We start from the raw sequence: 21,031 nt of genomic DNA, 5'->3' as shown, positions 1-21,031 counted from the left end.
AATTAAGATACTTGGAAAAGTCTCTTTGTGTGGCGGATTTAATGAAATTGTATTTAACTTGTGTACAAGGTTTTAATGAAATCAGGTTAAAATTGTAGTAGTAGCGTTTTGACACAATTTGCTTTTTTAAGTTAGCATGACAACATCGTCCATGAAAAGTTTTATTAAAATTAGATTAAGATAGTAGAATTTGAAAGAATTTCAAACAATATTCTATTTTTAAAAATATTGGCAACACTGTTTGTAGACATCAAAAACTGATTTTTAGAATTTATGTATCTTAGGGTAGTCTACTTGTGTACCAAGTTCAATTAAAATTAGAATAAAACTGCAGAAAAGGCGTTTTTCAAACAACGTGTACAAAAAAAAGTGTGGGAGAATTTCGAGTTTTTATTGGATTTTCAACAGTGAAATACTGAAATTTATCTATTGAACAGAAGTTATATTTTTCACAGTGTGAAAGAATATGAAAATGACATTTTATCAAAATGTGAAAGTATATCAGAAATGCGGCACTCGATTTTCCTTCCCTTCACAAAGTGTGATCTAAAAGCACTCCGTGGCCTGTAGTAAGAGAGAGAGAGAGAGAGAGAGAGAGAGAGAGAGAGAGAGAGAGAGAGAGAGAGATTAAATAAATCATCCTGACACAGACTAGAACTGCCAAAGTTTCTCCAAACATATTGTTGAAATCCAAGTTTACAATGTTTTCAATCTCACAGTCGCTACGCCATGACGTCTCAATCGCAATTGTTGAACCAGACCTGAAATAAACATCAGGGATTGCCTGTAATATTATTACTTCTTGCAGACATGATTTATGTAGAATATGACATAAAAGCTTGAAATTTATTTATTTCCTCAAATTATGCTTACTTGTATTTTGTAGTCTGAGTTGGCCTTCCATTGCTCTCTCGTTGCAGTGGGACGAAAATAATGGAAACATAACCCAAACTTTGTGATTGATAATGATTCTTAGTATTATGACATTTTCCGTCACCTTCTTATGTATTTTTTCGGCAACGGCTGAGACATTAATTCCCGTACTACCAAACAAAGAAAGCATTTTATTGTTTAAGTTATTTGTGTAGTGATGTTGGTTTCAGTTTTGGTCCAGGAAAATAATGCTTGAAAACGGAAACATCAGTTGTTTGGTCAGGAAATTTATTTTAAAAAAAAAACTTCAAGAAAACTTTAAAAAGCAAATTTAGATTCTTGTTTCATAAAGTCAGGATTTTAATTTTTTTCCCCTTTCTTAACAATTTATTACTCCTTAGTGACATCTAGCAGCGGTTTCTGGAACAGCGGACCCTAGTTTTCTTTTACTTATAGCCAATAAAGGTAATGTATACAACTGATATATCAGAATATTTACTGCTCCTATCGACGGGATTAGCGTCCTCTTTGTGAATGTTCAGAACTTTAATACACTTTATTTTCACCGTATAAGAGTAAACTGATATATTTTGCTGATTCCCTGAAATATAAATAATTCCCTTCAAAAAGTGCATCAGTTTGATGAACTGATATAAAGGCATTTGGAACACCTAGCAGTTTCTTTTAATCATATGAAAGGTTACGATATAATCCAAATAAAATCAAGAATATTCAGTTTTGCGTAGGTAACACATAAAGAGGTTGGGAAATGAGTAATTTGTCATTGTGTTGTCATCATAGTATTATTTGTTGCATCTAATTGTGCTTATAATAAAGAATATTGCTTTCAGATACGTGTATTCTATAATGCCTTTCTATTGAATTTCATACACATCTTCATACCCTAGTAGAACTTTTATCGAACCCGCGACAGGAACCTTCTTAAAATAACAACGAATCAGCAGAATTTGATGTGGAAATATTCGAAGAAATTATAGAGGGCCAAAAATGTAGATCAATCAGAATGACTTAACAGGCAAAGGAACTGAAGGATGCAATGAGACCCCCCCTCCCCTTCCCCAATATTATGTCCATAAATCTTACACATTAAAAACCTATCTTACACTATGCAAAAACAAAAACAAATTTTCAAAATCAAAAGCTAATTTTGCATGCATGTGCCCAATCAATAATATTGTTTGTATACATTTTGTTTCTTTGTAAAGGATTTTCTGTTATTATGCACCCTCTCTCAAATGAAATTGCTTCCAAAAAGAAAAGGAATATACAAACTAAGTACTCTTTGAGTGTTATAATGTAGTATGACACTTAAACCCCCCCCACCCCCCCCCCACCCCCCAAAAAAAAGCTGCAGTAAAGAAAGTCGATAAAAGCAAATTATTTAAATAAAAATTAAACAAGGTTTCAGCATCCATATCTTTAGCTTCCTTCGCCTGAGAATCTGATTGATGTTATATATATATATATATATATATATATATATATATATATATATATATATATATATATATATATATATATATATATATATATATATATATATATATATATATATATAATCTATCAGATTCTCTATATATATCATAGAGACATATATATATATATATATATATATATATATATATATATATATATATATATATATATATATATATATATATATATATATATATATATATATATATATATATATAAAGCACTAAAAACCAACAACACTGTATATCCTAAGTGTCGGATCTACTAAGTAGATACAAGGTCACGGATGGAAATTTATATAAAGCACTAGAAATGACCAACGACACGAACAATAATAATTGTCAAATTTTCGGGACAACCTGTCCCTTCCTCAGGACAAAGAAAAAAGTTAAGAAGTCATAAAAACAAAGGAAATAGAGAAGCAAAAACAACTAGCACTACTACTAAACTACCAAACACTAAATATTTACAATGTTACATGTTTAATTTTGGGTTTATAAACAGTTGTAAACAAAGAAATCCGGAGCACTATGAATTGCGTCCGGTCTATCGGGTGTAATCTGGTGAAGTGTGATTTACATAATTGAACGAATTAATTATCGCTAATTAATTGCGGCCAACAGTAAATCGTACATTGTCTTATTCTCTCAAAATAGCGTAACTCTACATGATAAAAAGAAATTAAAGAAAGATAATATGGAAGGACGATTTTGAAATATGAATTTGGATATATTATAAATTTAGAAATCGGAAAAAAGAAATAAACAAAAATGTGAGCTGTGAATATTTGGGTAGGTTGTTTCAGGATTACTAATACGAATTAACGGTTATTATTGTTCGTGTCGTTGGTCATTTTTAGTGCTTTATATATATATATATATATATATATATATATATATATATATATATATATATATATATATATATATTAGGGATGGCAATCGAATACAGAATTGCTAATCGGTTAACCGCATGACGTTCCGACCGATTGAATTTTTTTTTCAAGTAGCTCTATTCATATACACAAGAAGACTGAAAAAGAAGTGAGAAGTTAAAAATATTCTGTTTATCTTGATCAGGAAAATACATGTAAATATATTTTATTTCAATTTCAATAAACAAGAAAAAAATAAGGAAACCATGAAACATGTCTGAGGAATCGGACATTGATAATTTTTCAGAGCATATGTCACACAGGTTCATTGTCACAATAATCAAAACTATGACTGAACTTTCACCTAATTTACAATGTTTGTCTAATAATATAATTCAATTGATAACGGCGAAAGACACACATACCCATTCATAGTGCTAAACGGTGATTTAATATCATTAAAGAATTACAGGACAATCGGCGTAACGACGTGGTGTTTTTAAAAACCGTAATTAACTTCACAAACTGACCAATTACTGCGCAATCTCAAACCGGAGAGCTGTAATTAAATCCAAATTAGCTTAAACAGATATGTGAAAACGCTGCATTATCAACTTTTATGAATTTTAGGATAATTGCATTCAAATTTACATACATTTATTTTTTTCCGACTAACCGATTACAGATTTTCTAACCGATTACTATCGTTCCGACCGAGTAATCGGTTAACCGGTTACAAATTGCCATCCCTAATATATATATATATATATATATATATATATATATATATATATATATATATATATATATATATATATATATATATATATATATATATATATATATATATATATATATATATATATATATATATATATATATATATATATATATATATATATATATATATATATATATATATATATATATATATATATATATATATATATATATATATATATATATATATATATATATATATATATATATATATATATATATATATATATATATATATATATATATATATATATATATATATATATATATATATATATATATATATATATATATATGTATATATATTTATATCTATATTTATATCTATATCTATATATATATATATATATATATATATATATATATATATATATATATATATCTATATATATATATATATATATATATATATATATATATATATATATATATATATATATATATATATATATATATATATCTATATATATATATATATATATATATATATATATCTATATATATATATATATATATATATATATATATATATATATATATATATATATATATAAGGAATGTTTTTAAGTTTTGTGTGAGTTATTGGTGTGTAAATCACACAGATTTGTCACGTAGGCATATTTCATGAAGCGCGCTAGCGCTTCGTAAAAAATATGCCTACGTGCAAGTCTGTGTGATTTACACACCAATTATTTACACTAAACTTAAAACATTCCTTATATTTACATTTTACAAGTTTAAAAGCACCAATAATATACTCAATATTTGAATTATTCGCTGCCCTATATCGTTACATTTTAATTTACCTCTCTGTAGTCTCATTGTAACGTCACTTTAGCACGAGTTTCACGGTGTATATTTCTACGCGTGAGTATACACAAAAATGACTTTCAAATCAATTTCACAGTTGGCTTAGGAGAAAATCACAGCAAATGTATATATATATATATATATATATATCATAGAGACAAACCTAATATTTCATCAAAATATTACACTGCGTTTTTTTTAAGTCATCTTCAATTTGTCAGAAAGAAAACCAAACGTTATATCATGTCCCGTAGGCTGAATAAATGCATTTTAGTTTGTTCAAATTAAGAAATTTCTGGACATGATAATGTCATAGAAAGGATAAAATTAAGGTTTTAGTGATGATTTCTTAGCAAAAATTCGTTGAACAGTGAAATATGAAGATAACGAACAGTAATCAACCTCAAAATGGTATTGAAACAATACAAATTGTGAGTGAGCAGAGCAAACACGGACCTCTAGAAATAACAGAGGTGGGATCAGATGCCATGGAGGAGTAAGCAAAAAAAGTTCTCACACAGAATTACTGGGCAAGAAGCGGAAAACATTTTTGCGACTCTTTAACATATTAAAATAACACTAGTGGCGGTCTGACGTTTACATCGTTTTGATTTCACATTTTTTCGTCAGTAAGAGCTATGTTACTCATTTTTAAATGGTTTATATTATTCTTGTCCGGAAACAGTTGTATTTTATAGGTTTCAGTCTTCATTATTAGAGATAATAAACGAAGCATTTGAAATTAAATCAACATTTTCTAGACTTTTTTGGGAGGGGGATACTTAAGTTATTCTGTATTGTGAAGTAAAAGTACTTTTTCGTCAGAGGTAATAATACTACTAGTATGTAAATCTCATCAGTAGATAAAAGTACATTCTACAAACAATATTTTTATCCATGCTCGGATGTTTATGATTAGAATGGCTGAAGTCAAAGTATTAAACTCATCACTGTTTTTAATGATGAAGCAAACACCAATTTTAATGTTAATGTTTACTTTTATCGCACATTACTCATGCAATCTCTGTGCTTACTGATGAGAATAATGATAATTCATCTCTCCATAACATCAGTGATTTAAACGCTAAAAATGTGGATGCCTTCTATTTTAATCACTGAATCAAAAAACAAGTAAACTGGAAATTTTAAAACATTTATTTTTTTTTTTAAAAAGATGCCTTATCTAAATATACAAATATTCGAAAGCACCTAGTGCATGACTTTCACCGGACAAGAAAGCTGAAGCTCTAACTTTGCTAATCTGCATCTTGTCTTCCATCTTTAAAATTAAAGATATTCATTAATTCTTTTTTTCACTGGTCTGTTTACAGACTATTTTTGCGACTTTATTTTAAGTGAAAATAAAAGATATAATTTCCTAGTAATCAAAGACAGCTTTTTAAAATATGTAACAAACCTTCGATGCAAATTATGTTTGCAAATATATATATGTTATGAATGAAATGTCTATTTCTTTGCACTACTCAGCTCATTCGAATACAAATTCAATACAATACTTAAACTTCTATTTAAAAACTGTTTGAAAAATTAGTTCAAATATCTGAACAAATTCTATATTTTCTTAGCTGAAGGGACTTCAGAATGTTGGGATGCATAAATCCAGATGAGATGTATTACAAATAGTAGGTCTGAAAAGCGACTCTGAAAGCGACACCATTGGATATGCACAGTTTTAGTTAACCAATCACATTCAGTCAACTGTTGTGCAAGACGAAGTAGACCAACAAGAACTTTAAAAATTCTTTTCCTGCAGTTTGCATCTTTGAGGAATATTACACAGACGTTTCAAAATATGCTTTATTTCCTTATCATTTGCGTGTTTTTTAGTTTGACTCGGTGTTTAATTGCTTTTTCATTGCTGTCGGACCAAAATAATGGAAGTATGTCGAGAGAATTTGTGACTGATAATGATTCTAAAAATACAGATATTTTACGTCACCCTCTTAATCAAAAAAGCATTATTCGGATGACTTTAACGAATAATGTTCAGTCTCTGATGAAAGATATGCTGACATTGAAGGAGTCCATGGGATTCAGAATGTCTCAGTTGGAGGCGGAAGTAGAACATCTTATAACAGAAAACAAACAACTCGCTTCTGACTTACAGACGACAAAGAAAGGAAATTTATCTTAGATAGTTGCCATTCTTCAGGCATCACTGTCGAATATTTCAACTTTATTAGTGGTAAGTGAATTGTATAACCTGGCCTAGCTAACTGAATTTGTTTTAAAGTCAATGATATTTTAACCACTGATTAAGATTTTCTTGATCTTAGATAAATCCAGGATTTAAAAAAATCAAAAGTTGTTCTAATAATTATGATTTCCATTTAATATGTGTCCTTCTTATAGGTGCATAAATTTTCACTCTGTTATTTAATAGTTTTTGTGATATGTTAGTAATTCATGTTGAGTAAACTAGACAAAATTGCTGACACACCACTCAGTATTTTTATCTGTATATACGACATCTGCCTCATCGAACCAAGTAAACCGAAATTGATGTCTTGCTCCCTCAGTCAAATGTATACATGTATTCATTTCAACAGAACACTCTTAATGACCTTCTTTTGCGCAAATTAATTTCCCGAAGCCTATTGCGCATCTTTTGTGCGCTGATACAAGGTAGGCGGTTAACAATGTGATCAGAGAGGTTGCAACAGCAATAATGACCCTTGCTGTCTCTCAAATGATATTAAGCAAAATATCTAACATGTCGCCTAGCCTAGTAATCACTTGGTGCCTTTGTATCTGTACTCGGTGCATCACTGTACTTTTCAACCAATCGAAAAAAACAATCTTTGAATTGTTTTGCATTTTTGCAGACCTTGCAGATGCATACCAACTGCCCTACCATGCTTTTATATGGTCAGACGCTGCATATCTGATCATATTATTTGTAAATTTTGTAATTAATACAAACACAAAAACTCTATTTCAAAGAATAAAATGGAAATTAATTTATCTGAAATGTGTGAAGACGATTTTCGTGTATTTCTATGAATGATTGCGCTTCAATTATCATTTATTTACTAGTATTAACCAGTTTTGGCATATAAACATCTTACTAACTTTAATCATGTTTACAATATTTATATATCAGATACGTCTGAAATAACTTTCGAAAAGGTAACAATTTTCTATAGAGGTTTGTTGGCAATTTTTTCTAGTGTATAGGAGCAGTGATGAAAATAAAACATTTACTGTTCTTAACCCGAAAAATTCAGGTAGACGTGTTAACTGGTACGTTGATCTTGTTGTTATATTTCAAGCTCTTAACAACTTAGAATTTATGAGAAGTCATTCGCGGGGAGTTTTTTGTCAGGTTTCTTGCTAAATATATTCAAAGCATATTTGCACAAATGCTATTACATTGAGATACATGAAATAAGAATTCAAAAGATTTTATTTTCTTTCCTTCGTACTTGTCATAGAAATCGTGAATTGGGTTTGAACTTAGCAGGGACTGTATTTTTGTGGAACAGCAGCTTAAGAAAATATCACCTGTTTTGCTGTTCAAATTCTTTCAGAATAATGCATTTTTTAAAACAATCAAAGTCTCGGAGGATTTTCTAAAGTACATGGAATATACTATTAGGGACTTGGTTCTAAAATCAATAGATATGTTTTTCCACAATTAGAATTTTTGGTATCTCTTGTAAACCTTCAATCTTTCAGATTGACTGAAAAACCATTAAAGTCTTTTTCTCTTATTTAATTGTTAATTGTTTTTGCTTTGTCGAGGGAAAATACTCTTACCTTGATCTGACCTTGCTACTAAAATAATAAGGCGGTCAAATTTTAATATAATTGATATCATCATTGAGTGATATTGTCTTCTTGAAGATGTAAAAATTTCATTTATTTCTAGATACAATAAATATGAAATAATCCACCCTTAGAGGAAGTCTTTTTCTCTGCACTACCAAGATATGCTTCCTAATGGAATTTGTAACTTTAGGGCACTGCAAACTTGAGCTTAATAAAGGCGTCAAAAACTTTACTTATATCAAACTGCCTGCATCATTGCTAAAATAATATGTCTTAATCTTAAGCTTGAGAGTGCGGTTATATAAAGAATACTTTGTTTCAAGACCGTCGATTGAAATTCAACGTACTGGATACGATAAAAAACTAGACTCTAAAATTTCCCTTTCTCTAATGTCGGTTGTTAGAGGTAGAAGTGTGTATAAAATAGACAAATTAAACGCAGGAGAATATTAGGATTGACTGTAGAAAAAATGTGAAAATATATATGAAGAGCATGTTTTCTTAAGCCGAACCTTGCTATAGAAAATGTGTTGTTGTTTCTTTTTCATTTTACTATAAATTACTAATGCAGAGTGCATAATACCCTCAAATGTGCAGGTATGTTGAACTTTTCATGAAATATTTTATACACAAGTGACATGGGCTTTTTCTGAACACTAGGATACCAGGACTTACTAGTAATTTATGTGAGCAAACAATTAATGATAATTATGTTAATCATCTGCAACGAAACAGTATACATGGTTAAAATATATTTTATTCAAAACAATGAAATGGATTGAACAGCCTACGATCGTATGATATGAGCCTAAATGGCTATGATAGTTCTTTCCAACGAAGCAGTGTATGTGCATCACTGGAAAAAAATGATTGACTGTCATGTTAGTAACCAAGTCATGTGATATCATAACACATATTGTTTTGGATAGCTGAGAGAACGCTCTATGCACATTGACAGTACTTGTGAATATAGCTTACAAATAAAAAAAGAGAACAGGTTTAGAATGTAATGGTATGTTTTGAATGCATTTCAAAGATCCGAGGTTTAAATATAGCTGCATTTTATTATTTATGAACAAAACAAGAGATCTCATTGGCAATAGATATCTTTCATACAGAAAAAAAGTCTTAATTATGTTCATGATGCTCTTCTTCATGACCTTGATTTGAGTTTTTCCAGAAAGATATTTGAAAAATAAGATTTAGTTTAATTGAAAAAAGATGGGCGAACAAAGTGCGAAATGCTCATTGCTTTCAATACAGAAAACTTTCACGGTAGCTCAATCGGTAGAGCGCTCGCTCCGTGATCGGCTGGTCGTGGGTTCAAACCCCGGTCGCGACTGACCTAAGTCAATAAAAAATAGGTAGCGACTTCGCCAAGCGCTCGGCACTCTGAAGTGAAAGTTGCGAGTCCTTCGGACCAGTTGTTTAAAACCGAGGTCCCGTGTCACGGAAGGCGTTGGCACGAGAAGGAATCCTCACTGCTCAATGGCCCTGAGTGCCGAGTAAAGGTCTAAATTTGAAGCCCTTCACCGGTATATGGTGACGTCTCTATATGAGTGAAAAATTCTGGAATGGAACCTGAAACAACACACAATCAATCAATCAAATGCATAAAAATCAAAATCATTTTGGGAACTACATATTTAGAGGAAAAATTCCATCATTGAAAGATATCAAATAATGACAAGCAAAACTTGAATATGGAAAATTCCCTCGGCAAAATTGGTAACAAAACAAAAAGGGTTTTTTTTTTTAATGAACCTAAGCCACAAAAAATCCTAAGCAGAAGTTTTTTTTCTTGGTTTAAACCACTACGCCGCACAACTCATAAGGGTAGCGGTGTTACAACGCGAAATGTAATAAACTGGGATTATTACATTTTGCGTTATTACATTTTGCATCGAGATCAACGCAGAATGTAATAACGCAAAATGTAATAGCACGATTTTTGGATTGTTACATTTTGCGTTATTACATTTTGCGTTGGGATTAACGCGAAATGTAATAATGCACTTTTTGGTTGTTACATTTTGCGTTACTTAATTTTTACGTTGAGGAAAACGAAAAATGTAATAAAACAAAATATTAATTTTTTTTGCATTGTGTTCAATGCGAAACATCACATTGATAGAAACATATAACAATGGGGAAACTCGCTCCACTAAATAGACAGACATATCTTTGACCATGAGACAAAGTTTAACGTTACGGCTTTTACGGATATTACTAAATCTAATTGTTTATTTTTTAACGCTGTTACCTACATTTTTATTGAATACTTAAACTTTGATTGGCATGTCTATTTATAAACCAGTCTGTATTATATATCTATCTCTGACATTCTTAATTACCAGAGATTGACCATGGGTCCATTAAAAACTCTTGATATACATGTACGACGTGCATGTGTACATTGGTTAGCAAATTAGAAGTGCATGTGTTTGTGTCTAGCGAGGTGAAATGGTGGGTAGGGGTTACTCGTATGTTGATCTTTGTATTTTTTATGCACATGCAGAAACTATCCGTTTTATTGTTGAAGAGAGAGAGAGAGAGAGAGAGAGAGAGAGAGAGAGAGAGAAATTTATTTTTGCTGGTCTGCAATGCACATGATTTGTAAAACAGGACGAAATCTTAATTGTCAAGAAACCCCCTTCCCGCTATATTTACACCTGCCAGTAAAAATAAATAGATTTCTTTTCTAAATTTCAGGCATGTGCCTATCAAACAGCAAAAGCAAACTGATACACTGATCAACAAAATACCCCCCCTCCTCCCACACACACATACGTGAGCACGCGCGTTTCTAATTTGCAATACCTATGATTTGGATATCAACTGATTTTAAATGGCTAATGAAATCAATATATGATAAAATCAGATCTAATGAAAGAATTAGCATATGTTTATTTCTCCTTTTGTTTAATTTGTTCATCTATTGTCTTCATCCACTACTCAATTGAAAATTATTCTCAACCTGACTGACTTAAAAGTGTGTTATTACATTTTGCGTTGTTGCATTTTGCTTAATCTCGACGCAAAATGTAACAACGCAAAATGTAATAATCCAAAAATCGTGTTATTACATTTTGCGTTATTACATTTTGCGTTGATCTCGACGCAAAATGTAATAACGCAAAATGCAATAATCTAAGTTTATTACATTTTGCGTTGTTGTTACATTTCGCGTTGTAACAATGCCTATTTTACCTTTTTTATTTGACACACACTGTATGACGTTAACCTATGGGAGTCAGTCTTATTCATCATTGCAATTATCGTGGTGTTTTTTATCTACCTTACTGGCATCTAATACAATTCTAAAACATGCTGATAATTAATTACGGTATTGTCTAGAAAATCACGCCGTCAAAATCTCATAATATACAGTTTTGACTATAAATGGGTAGCCTTTCTTTGAACACTGTTTGAATCAAAATATTCCTGTAAACCGGAAGGTTGCATATTGAGCCAATGAAATACCACCTCTCTACCTCCTTTCTCTCTATTAACTCTTCCCTATTTAAGCTTTTGAAATCATATCTATTAATTCCGTGTCCATTTAAATATTTTGATATAAACAGTCATGATAAACAGTCACGTGTGCAAGACATTCTTACATGTACTCTAAATATTTGGCACATTCAACTAAAACATTATTTTTGTAATCAAATACACCTTATATAAACTATCCTTCACATGTCATTTTCTTACTTCAGGAAATTACATTTTTGCATGTTTGTTCTTTTGAAATATGATACTAATTTCGTGATTATTTTTTTTCATTCTGTAATACTTATAAATTCTGTGACACATCATTTATCATCTATTTCTGTATACACACAATACTTTATCACAGAGTGGAGAAGATGAAACGGTAAAAACATTGTTTATGTGCTTGAATAATTTCTGTGTGTTTTTTTTCTTTTTTTGTTTCATTGTTTGTCTTTGGTTTTCACGGAGTACCTGAACTATCACTGATCTTATTCATTGTCTTGATTTCTTTAACAGTGTAGTGTTGTTGCTAATCTTGGTCACTACCGTGTTTGGTTCTGTACAGGAGACACCACAGGATTTCGTTACCAAGTACAAAAACTACCGGACAATCTGTACTGGACTTGGATATCAGAACCAAAGCTGCAAAGCAGACAATAACAGTACAGAATCTTATTCCAAAAAAAAAAAAACAAAAACAAAAAACAAACAAACAAACAAAAAAAAAAAAAAAAAAAAAAAAAAAAAAAAAAAACGATCAAGTCTGATTGTAAAGTATTAAAAGCACTTATTAGCAATCTATAAATTGACATTTTTCCTTTTTTATCAATTTTTTCCCTAAGAAAATGGTGTTGTGTTGTTAAGAATAATTTGGAAAAAAATTACTGTCTAGATAATTTGATTTCATATTGCATCAACAAATTAAATACTGAGAAGGATGATATGATTTATCATTGATATTTCCAAATTTGACAGGAAAAGGGATAATTGCTTTTCATTCGTCACGAAGCAGTAAACTGGAGAACTTGGGAGATTGGCAGAAAGTGATATTTGACAGAGAGAGATTGAACGAAGGAAAAGGTTATGATAAGAAGACAGGTGTGTTTACCGCCCCTGAGGAAGGTGTGTATATGTTCAGCTGGACGATCATGACAGTAGGAGGGAAACGTTTTGTTAGTGATCTTGTACATAATGAAAATGATAAAGCTAATAACTACACAGATGGAACCGGTACAAAAGGCTACGTTACAACATCAAGAAATGCCAACATCAAAATGCAAAAAGGGGATAAAGTATGGATAAGAGCAAACGGTAGTGGTGGCAAATTTGCTATGGGTGGACATTGGTGTACTTTTTCTGGAAATAAATTATAGATATGAATTATGTATTCAGTGAAATGAATTCAAGCTTGATACAAGTTCATGTATACTTTTTATCTGTATTACCTTTTGAATTATTATTTACAGCCTCATAAATAAGAATGGATGACGTTCTCATAGATATATACATGTATCTCCAAACCTAATTCTAATTCTCTCTCTCTCTATTGATGAGATGTGAAATATCCGGATTGGTGCCGTTGAACTAATTGAATTGTAGTACATTGTGTATGAAAAAGGTGAAGTTAACGAAAAGTGATCGATCTCAAAAAATCTAGAAATAATATGAATCATTGAACTGGGCATAAAACACGGATCTTTAGCATCAGTGGCTCTTTTCACAAAAAAATCTCGCGATTAATTTTCATCGTAAGAGAAATCTTAGTTTTATTTTTTCACAAAAATTCTTTCTCGTTTTTTAAGTGTAAATATCGTAACTTTACAAGAGTTCTTACCCTCTCGTAAGAATCTTAGTGCCGATTTTAATTTAAAAATATAACAGAAAAAACCTAAATACACGTTTAATAGGCAATCAGATTTTGGAACGCAGTTTGCAATTCGCAATTCAAAAGTGAACTGCATTCTAAAATGCAGTTCGCAATTCAAAATTTTAACATAAGTCATGTGGTCTGAAATTTTGAGGGTAGGGAACTAGTGGTCAGTTACCTATTCTGTGAAAAAATGGTGATTGTACCATCTCTAGTTTCCGAGATATAACCCTCCAGTTTTTAGGCCTACTATATAATACTATATGAATAAACATCGTGCTCGGGGACATCGAAGTCCCCTGTCCCGAAGTCTGAAATTTTGAGTATTAGTTTGACATTGAATTTATATCGTTTCATTGGACTTTCGAGATTGAATACTGTTCGTTATCTTCATATTTCATTGAAAGATATATTGGATTAATTAAATCTTTTCATTATCTTACCATTGAGTTAAATGCTGACTGACGTTTTTCATACTAATTGTTAGGCCATTATTTACACACTGAATTGTCGACGGATTTTCCCCTTATTTCCCGATCATGACAAGGAGCACACGGCGGGTGTGACCGGTCGGCAGGGGATGCTTACTCCTCCATGGCACCTGATCCCACCTCTGATGTTTAAGAGGTCCGTGTTTGCTCTGCTTCTATTTTGTAATGTTTAATGGACTTTTGAGCTTGAATACTGTTCGTTATCTCCATATATTTCATTTCAAGAATTTTTTGACCATAGCAGATGGAAAACAATATTTAACCCTTAACTTGGAGACATTTCCAAGTTGTGTTGATTCCCTTTTTTAATCCTGTATTAGAGTTGGCTAAAATTGAGATCAAATCTTATTACAAGCAAAAGAGAGAAAAAAAACTCGTTTCCAGATCTTCAGTTCCAATGTAGTCAAATGGATATCAAAGCATGCTTATGCTGTGTTGATTCAGATACCACTTCGAGTAAGAACTATAATAATTATTGGATCACAATTTTTCATGGAAAAAACAAAGAGCAATTTCTTTTAAATAAAAGCAGGGCTAAGGTTCCTCAGGTTTGCATTTTGGTCCAAGTCCACCTGTGTTATGCATTAGGAATTTTATGAAGGCCATTGACTTCCGGCTTAGAACTTTGAAGACTTGTACAACAGGGATAAACAATCGCATCATCTCGGGTCTTTCCGTAAGAGGTCGGAAAAACAACCTCGAATGTATTAACATCACCGGATGTTAAAATTTTATAAAACTTCCTATTTATTTAAATATAGGATAGACGGTCCCTTCTATAGTACTAGATGAAATCCCGCGCAAGCGCGGGGAATTGAATTTATACCACTACCGATCGACAGGAAATATATTGTAGTTCTCTATTGACAGCCTACAGGCTTATAGCAGGAACAAATACTTTAAGTTCAAAATCCCGCATGAAGTAGATTAACCTATCCAACACCCCCCTCCCCCCCCCAACCCCAACACCCCCCTTTTGTGTTTGTTTTTATTTTTTTTAATTTTTTTAAAAACTTGAAAAATAGCAATTTCATTAATTGACGTTTATTGTGAAACCTGTTACACTACGTTATGGATATTGTACTTCAGATGCTCTTATTTCATTTCCGTCAAGGATAAAAGCAACGAATATGCACATTTTACTAATAAATTGATGGGGGGGGGGGTAAAAATTCACAGGTACTTGGGTCTTGGTTTGAAAATATGTTTGTACCTCATTGATATGTAAAAATGGACTTTACATTTTTACCTATCAATAAGGTATATACATATTTATAAACCAAGAACCAAGTACCTGTGTAAAAATTAGCTTTTAACCCCTATGAATAGGCTGAGTATTTGATACAAAAGACTAAGCTGCAATAATGTAGCCCTCTACGTTTGTTTTTGTTTGTTTGTTTGTTTGTTTTTTTTTTTTTTTTTTTTTTAATCTGATATTTTCTAGCCTCTCTCTCTGCCCCCCCCCCCCCCTCAAAAAAGGAGAGGGCTACATTATTGCAGCTATAAAAGATTGTATTCAGAAATTAACTGTGCATTGATTAAAGCACAAAATTTTACATCTTTAATTGTATTTGAACAATACCTTATTCATTAATTTTCTCTTTTCATGTAAGCAAGTTTATTACGAAGTACAAATAATACTTCGGGTCCGTTGCCACTATGCTCTCAGTAAGGAATATATACAAATTTTACCGATAAATTTATTAGGAAAACCTACTACATACATGTATATGTAATGGTCTTTCGATATATAATTATTATGCACAACTTATAGTGTTATCAGTGATTAACCATTATTCCAATTATGACCATTTACACAAAAGCTTTTTTTATGGTCATGTAGCTATAATCGCCTCGTTTTTTCTTAACATCGGGCTCGATGCAATATGATGTTCTAGAAGCTTCCGTCAATATAAAGATCAGTGAATGACGAAAATATTTTGCACATTTCCCTTTTTAATCGGTTATCACAATTTATTTCTTTTATATCATTTAAATCGAGTTTTGATTGAATAATTCAGTGATGACGTTTTATGTAATAAATAAACGACTGCTTGTTGTCAGTTTCATTAAAAATTGCCAGTAACTTAGATCCGCCAACCGGAAACGCCACCGTACTCACGTTTTAGCTATTTCATGGCTGTTTATAGAAAATGAAAGTAGACTTTTAATTTAATGTACGATACTTACTAAGCGAGTGAAATCTAAATATAGTTTACGGACATCAGCTTGTATCTAGTGTATTGTTAGAGGAGTAAGTAAGAAATCTGGTGCACCCGTTTCGGAGTTTATTTGCAAAATTTATTAATTTATAAGTATAGATATTTTAGGTATTTATCTTTACATTCAATAAAGTTAAACTCTATACTCCACAGATAAGAGGTCTTCCCACATTTATTTCAAAGTTTGTGAAAAGGGGAGTTGTCATGGCGTCTACGTAATACATTCGAAGTTGTTTTTCCGCTAGTCGGAAAGGCCCGAGAAGTTGCGATTGCAGGGATAAATTCAAGTGCTGGATACTATGAAACATATTCGAGACGCATTGGATATTATTGTCAAAAAACCTTTATGAAAGACATGGTGATGCCCTCGTGTTTTAAGATTTAAGATCCGACACTCGAATCTTGATCCTTGAATATGAAATAAAACAAAGACGCCAATAAATAAAGCTATGTTCCCCCAAATCAAGAGAAATATGAACATAGTGAACAGGGATCAGCAACAAAATTAATTTATTGCTCAAGAACAAATATCAAAATTGATTTATTTACTTGTCTGTACTTGCTCATTTTGTCACTATTCTCATGCGGGCTTAACACAATAGTTCTTGAGCACTGTTAGTAAACCTATCATTCTCTCTCGAATTGGCCTCTTCTTTATTCAGCTTTTATTTGAATGTCTACCTACCACCGAAGATTAAGAAAATATGTCTTGTCATAAAAAATTATATAATTCTGTCATTCAGTTGACCCTTCAATTACATTTACAGTGTTTAACTATCATAGGTGAATAGCAAAGGGGAATAACTTCTGTCAGTAGAATACTGATAAATTGACCAAATGGTGCAGAATTTCAAAAACCTTGTAAAAATAATCTTACTTATTTCAGCTTTATATGCACTCTTTTTCCTTCCTAATTTTCCAGGAGCAGAGACGAATGGTTTCAAAGAAATAATGCATTTTCACTACAGATTCAACATAACCCCATCCTAACTCCAGAGCCTTTAACCCAGAGGCCATAAAATTTACAATTTTGGAAGAGACGCCCTTGTTTCTTAAGGCCATGCATTTAGTTTGTTTACTAAATACCCATGGGCAGAGTGGAAGATTTTTAAAGAAATACTGCATTTTTACCATACAATCAACAGAGCCAAACCCCTGACCCAGGGGTTATTGATTTCAATTTTGAAGAGGCATCCTTGAGAATCCCAATCCTGCAGTTAGTTTGTCTGCTAAAGTTACAGGGATAGGGAAGAAATATTGCATTATCACTATATTTCATTTTCACAGTAAACATGTATTCCACAGACATGGCCCGACCTTAACACTCTAATCCTTGGTGACAATTTTCACAAATTTAAAACTATCATCCTTGCTAATCATAACCATGTATTTAGTTTATCTGCTAAGTACTCAGTAGCAGAGAAGATTTTTAAAGAATTCATGCACTTTCACTATATTATCAAGAGTCCCCCTTTCCACAGAACCCCTTACTGGGGCTATATATTCCACAATTTTGGAAAAGGTTTATTACTCATCATAACCGTGCAGTTAGTGTGTCTGCTAAATTCCCAGGGATAGAGAAGATTTTCAAAGAATTGATGCATTTTAACAATATAAAAAAATAGAGCCCCTCTCAAAGACCCTGGATAAAATTTAAAAACAAAAAACAAAAAAAAAAACTTACGACTAAGATCAAAGGCTTAAGTTGATTGTAAAGTTTTGCAAAATTGATAATTCTGTTTAAAATTCCTAGCTTAAATTTACCTTGTTAGATTCTTTTTAAAAAATTAAAACTATTTTTTACATTTGTAAATAGAGAATAATACGCATAGTTAAATTTTGGTCCTTTCTATGTATGTATGTATGTATGTATGTTGTTTAACGTTCCTCTCGAGATTTTTTCACTCAAATGGAGACGCCACCACTTGCCGGTGGAGAGCTGCAAATTTTATCCTATACTCGGCACTTACGGCCATTGAGCAATGAGGGGTCTTTTTCGTGCCAACACCTTCTGCGACACGGGACCTCGGTTTATACGGTCTCATCCGAAGAACAGGTCTCCACGTCCCACAGTGGGATTTGAGCCGCGACGTAAGGATCAACTCCTTACTTCGCGACTCTAGAGCATGGTCTTTTGTAAAACGGGCCCTAGAACCCCTGAACCAGGGGCCATGAAATTCACAATTTTGGAAAAGGCGCCCGTGCTCATCATAATTATATACATGTACTTGGTTTGTTTGCTTAATACACTGGAGCAAAGAAGATTTTCACAGAAAGAATGCATTTTCACAATAAAATCACTATGAAATCAATAGAACCCCCTCCCGCAGAACCCCTCACCCGGGGGATCTCAAATTTCACAATTTTGAAAGAGGCACCCTTGATCACCCTTGAATTTCCCAATTTGGTAGAAGGCTCGATTAAAATATTGTTTGTTTGTTTGTTTAACGTCCCTTCGAGAATTTTTCATTCATATATAGACGCCACCACTTGCCAAGGGAGGGCTGCAAATTTAGGCCTGTACTCGGTATGGTCTTTGAGCAGTGAGGGATCTCTCTCGTGCTAGAACTTACTGAAAAACGGGACCTAGGTTTATACGGTCTCATCATCAGGACCTGTTTCTGCATTACACAGTGTTTTCCCACCCGACTCTAGAGCAAACGCTCTAAACACTGCCGAAGCGGGAAACTTAATCTTGTTTGTTTTTGTTTGTAATATGAGCCTTCAATGTCTGGACATAAATATTTTCGGATATATAATGTTTTGTCATTTTTTTAAGGTAGAGAGGTCCTTGCTCAATGCTTGCCAAGCAAAAAGCTTATATATTTATGTATACTTTAAGAATGTGCATATAAAAATGGAAGTGAAGACCCACTGATTTGGTAAAATTGTGCTACACTATGAAAAAAGAGCATTTCAGTGTATGTATGCTTTATTTCACAGAATAATAATTTTAATACTTGTGAGGTTGTTATAAGTTGTGTCAATTTTTTCATGAATTATACGTAAAGGTTAATTATAAACTGAATTATCATTATTATTTTATGATTGAGATTTACTTTTTCACGTTTTTATTTTATGAAGCATAAGCATTTTTCTCTGCTTATTCTCTCATCTGCTGTAGAAATATTTCAATATTTTAAATAGCTGTTACTAGTATATAGTAAAACTTTTATGATCATCATATTATGACCAAGAAAATGTAACCATTTGAGAGGTGTGATGGGTTACATGCTTTAAATAATGCTACCGTGAAATAACATTCAATATTTCTGTATAACATATCTATGGTACAATTTTGTATAATATTGGGTGTTGATTATTGCGGTATTACATTGATACAAGTTTATGTCGTAAAATATATGACGAAGGAAATGCTTTCTAGGCGAAAATATTAGTTACTGGTTTAGGGAATTTCTAATCAATTTCTATCTTTTTCAGTATTTCTGTTTAAGCTTTATTTTCGTAATTTCAGGAAATTAAAATTCTTCTTATTCATTTATTGCGCCTACATTCCAATCTTAAAAACCTCTGCGTCTTGTTTTAATTAAACACAAACATAAATCTATCATCTTTGTTTTAAGGCAAATCAAAGAAGGTAGGTTTCACCGCCTCAGTGACTTCCAGCAACACTTCATGGAATAGCGGAACACTGGTTTTTCCTTCTGTCATCACCAATGAAGGAGATGGATACAATCAGCATACCGGAATATTTACAGCTCCTAGCGACGGAATGTATGTTTTCTTTGTGAATGTTCAGGGTTATGATAAACAACCTATCTATGTAGACATTGTGTTGAATGGATCAACAAAAGTCAGAACTATGGCCTATAGTAGTACCGGTACTGGTGATTATTATGACGCAGGTCCAAATATGGTGGTGCTGACTGTTCAGAAGGGAGACGCAGTGTGGGTCAAGCATAGCTCTGGTAAAGGTTACTTCAGCAGTGGGTCCATTACCACTTTCTCTGGTTTTCTCATATAATTGTATTTGTTCAAATGTCAATGTATATACCATACAGTCAACATTGATGATATATGTTATGTATATAAATGAATAATCTTCCTCACAATTGCTGGAAAATAGGTCACAATTAAGCACGTACTTCATCCTGTGAAAGCCTACTGCATCACTGTTATTTTTAAGCATCATATTATCTTAAAAACAATAATACGAAATTAATAAACTCAAAGGACAACAGTTGTTTGTTGTTTTAATGGTTCAACCCAAAAGCTCAAGATTCCATCTGAACAATATAAATTCGGGGCAAAGTAAACAATTTCTCTAAAAACACCAGAGGTGGGATCAGGTGCATGGAGAAGAAAGCAT

At 31.9% G+C, this 21,031-nt stretch overlaps 1 protein-coding gene across 2 annotated transcripts in view; it reads left to right on the top strand.

The window, feature by feature from the left end:
- LOC133185493 (multimerin-2-like) overlaps positions 1–20,686 on the top strand; it is an 87,691-nt gene extending 67,005 nt beyond the window's left edge. For both annotated transcript variants that reach the window (XM_061320752.1, XM_061320755.1), the window contains exon 3: positions 20,286–20,686. In XM_061320752.1, coding sequence (XP_061176736.1) covers positions 20,286–20,686 — 401 coding nt within the window. The remainder of the gene's footprint in view (positions 1–20,285) is intronic.
- Positions 20,687–21,031: the final 345 nt, after the last annotated feature.

This window comes from Saccostrea echinata, unplaced genomic scaffold, assembly GCF_033153115.1.
Source record: "Saccostrea echinata isolate AGI-Se365-2 ecotype Australia unplaced genomic scaffold, CSIRO_AGI_Sech_v1 ptg000012l, whole genome shotgun sequence".
NCBI lineage: Eukaryota > Metazoa > Mollusca > Bivalvia > Ostreida > Ostreidae > Saccostrea > Saccostrea echinata.
Note: the sequence above shows the minus strand (reverse complement) of the source record. Positions and strands in the feature narration are given on the sequence as shown.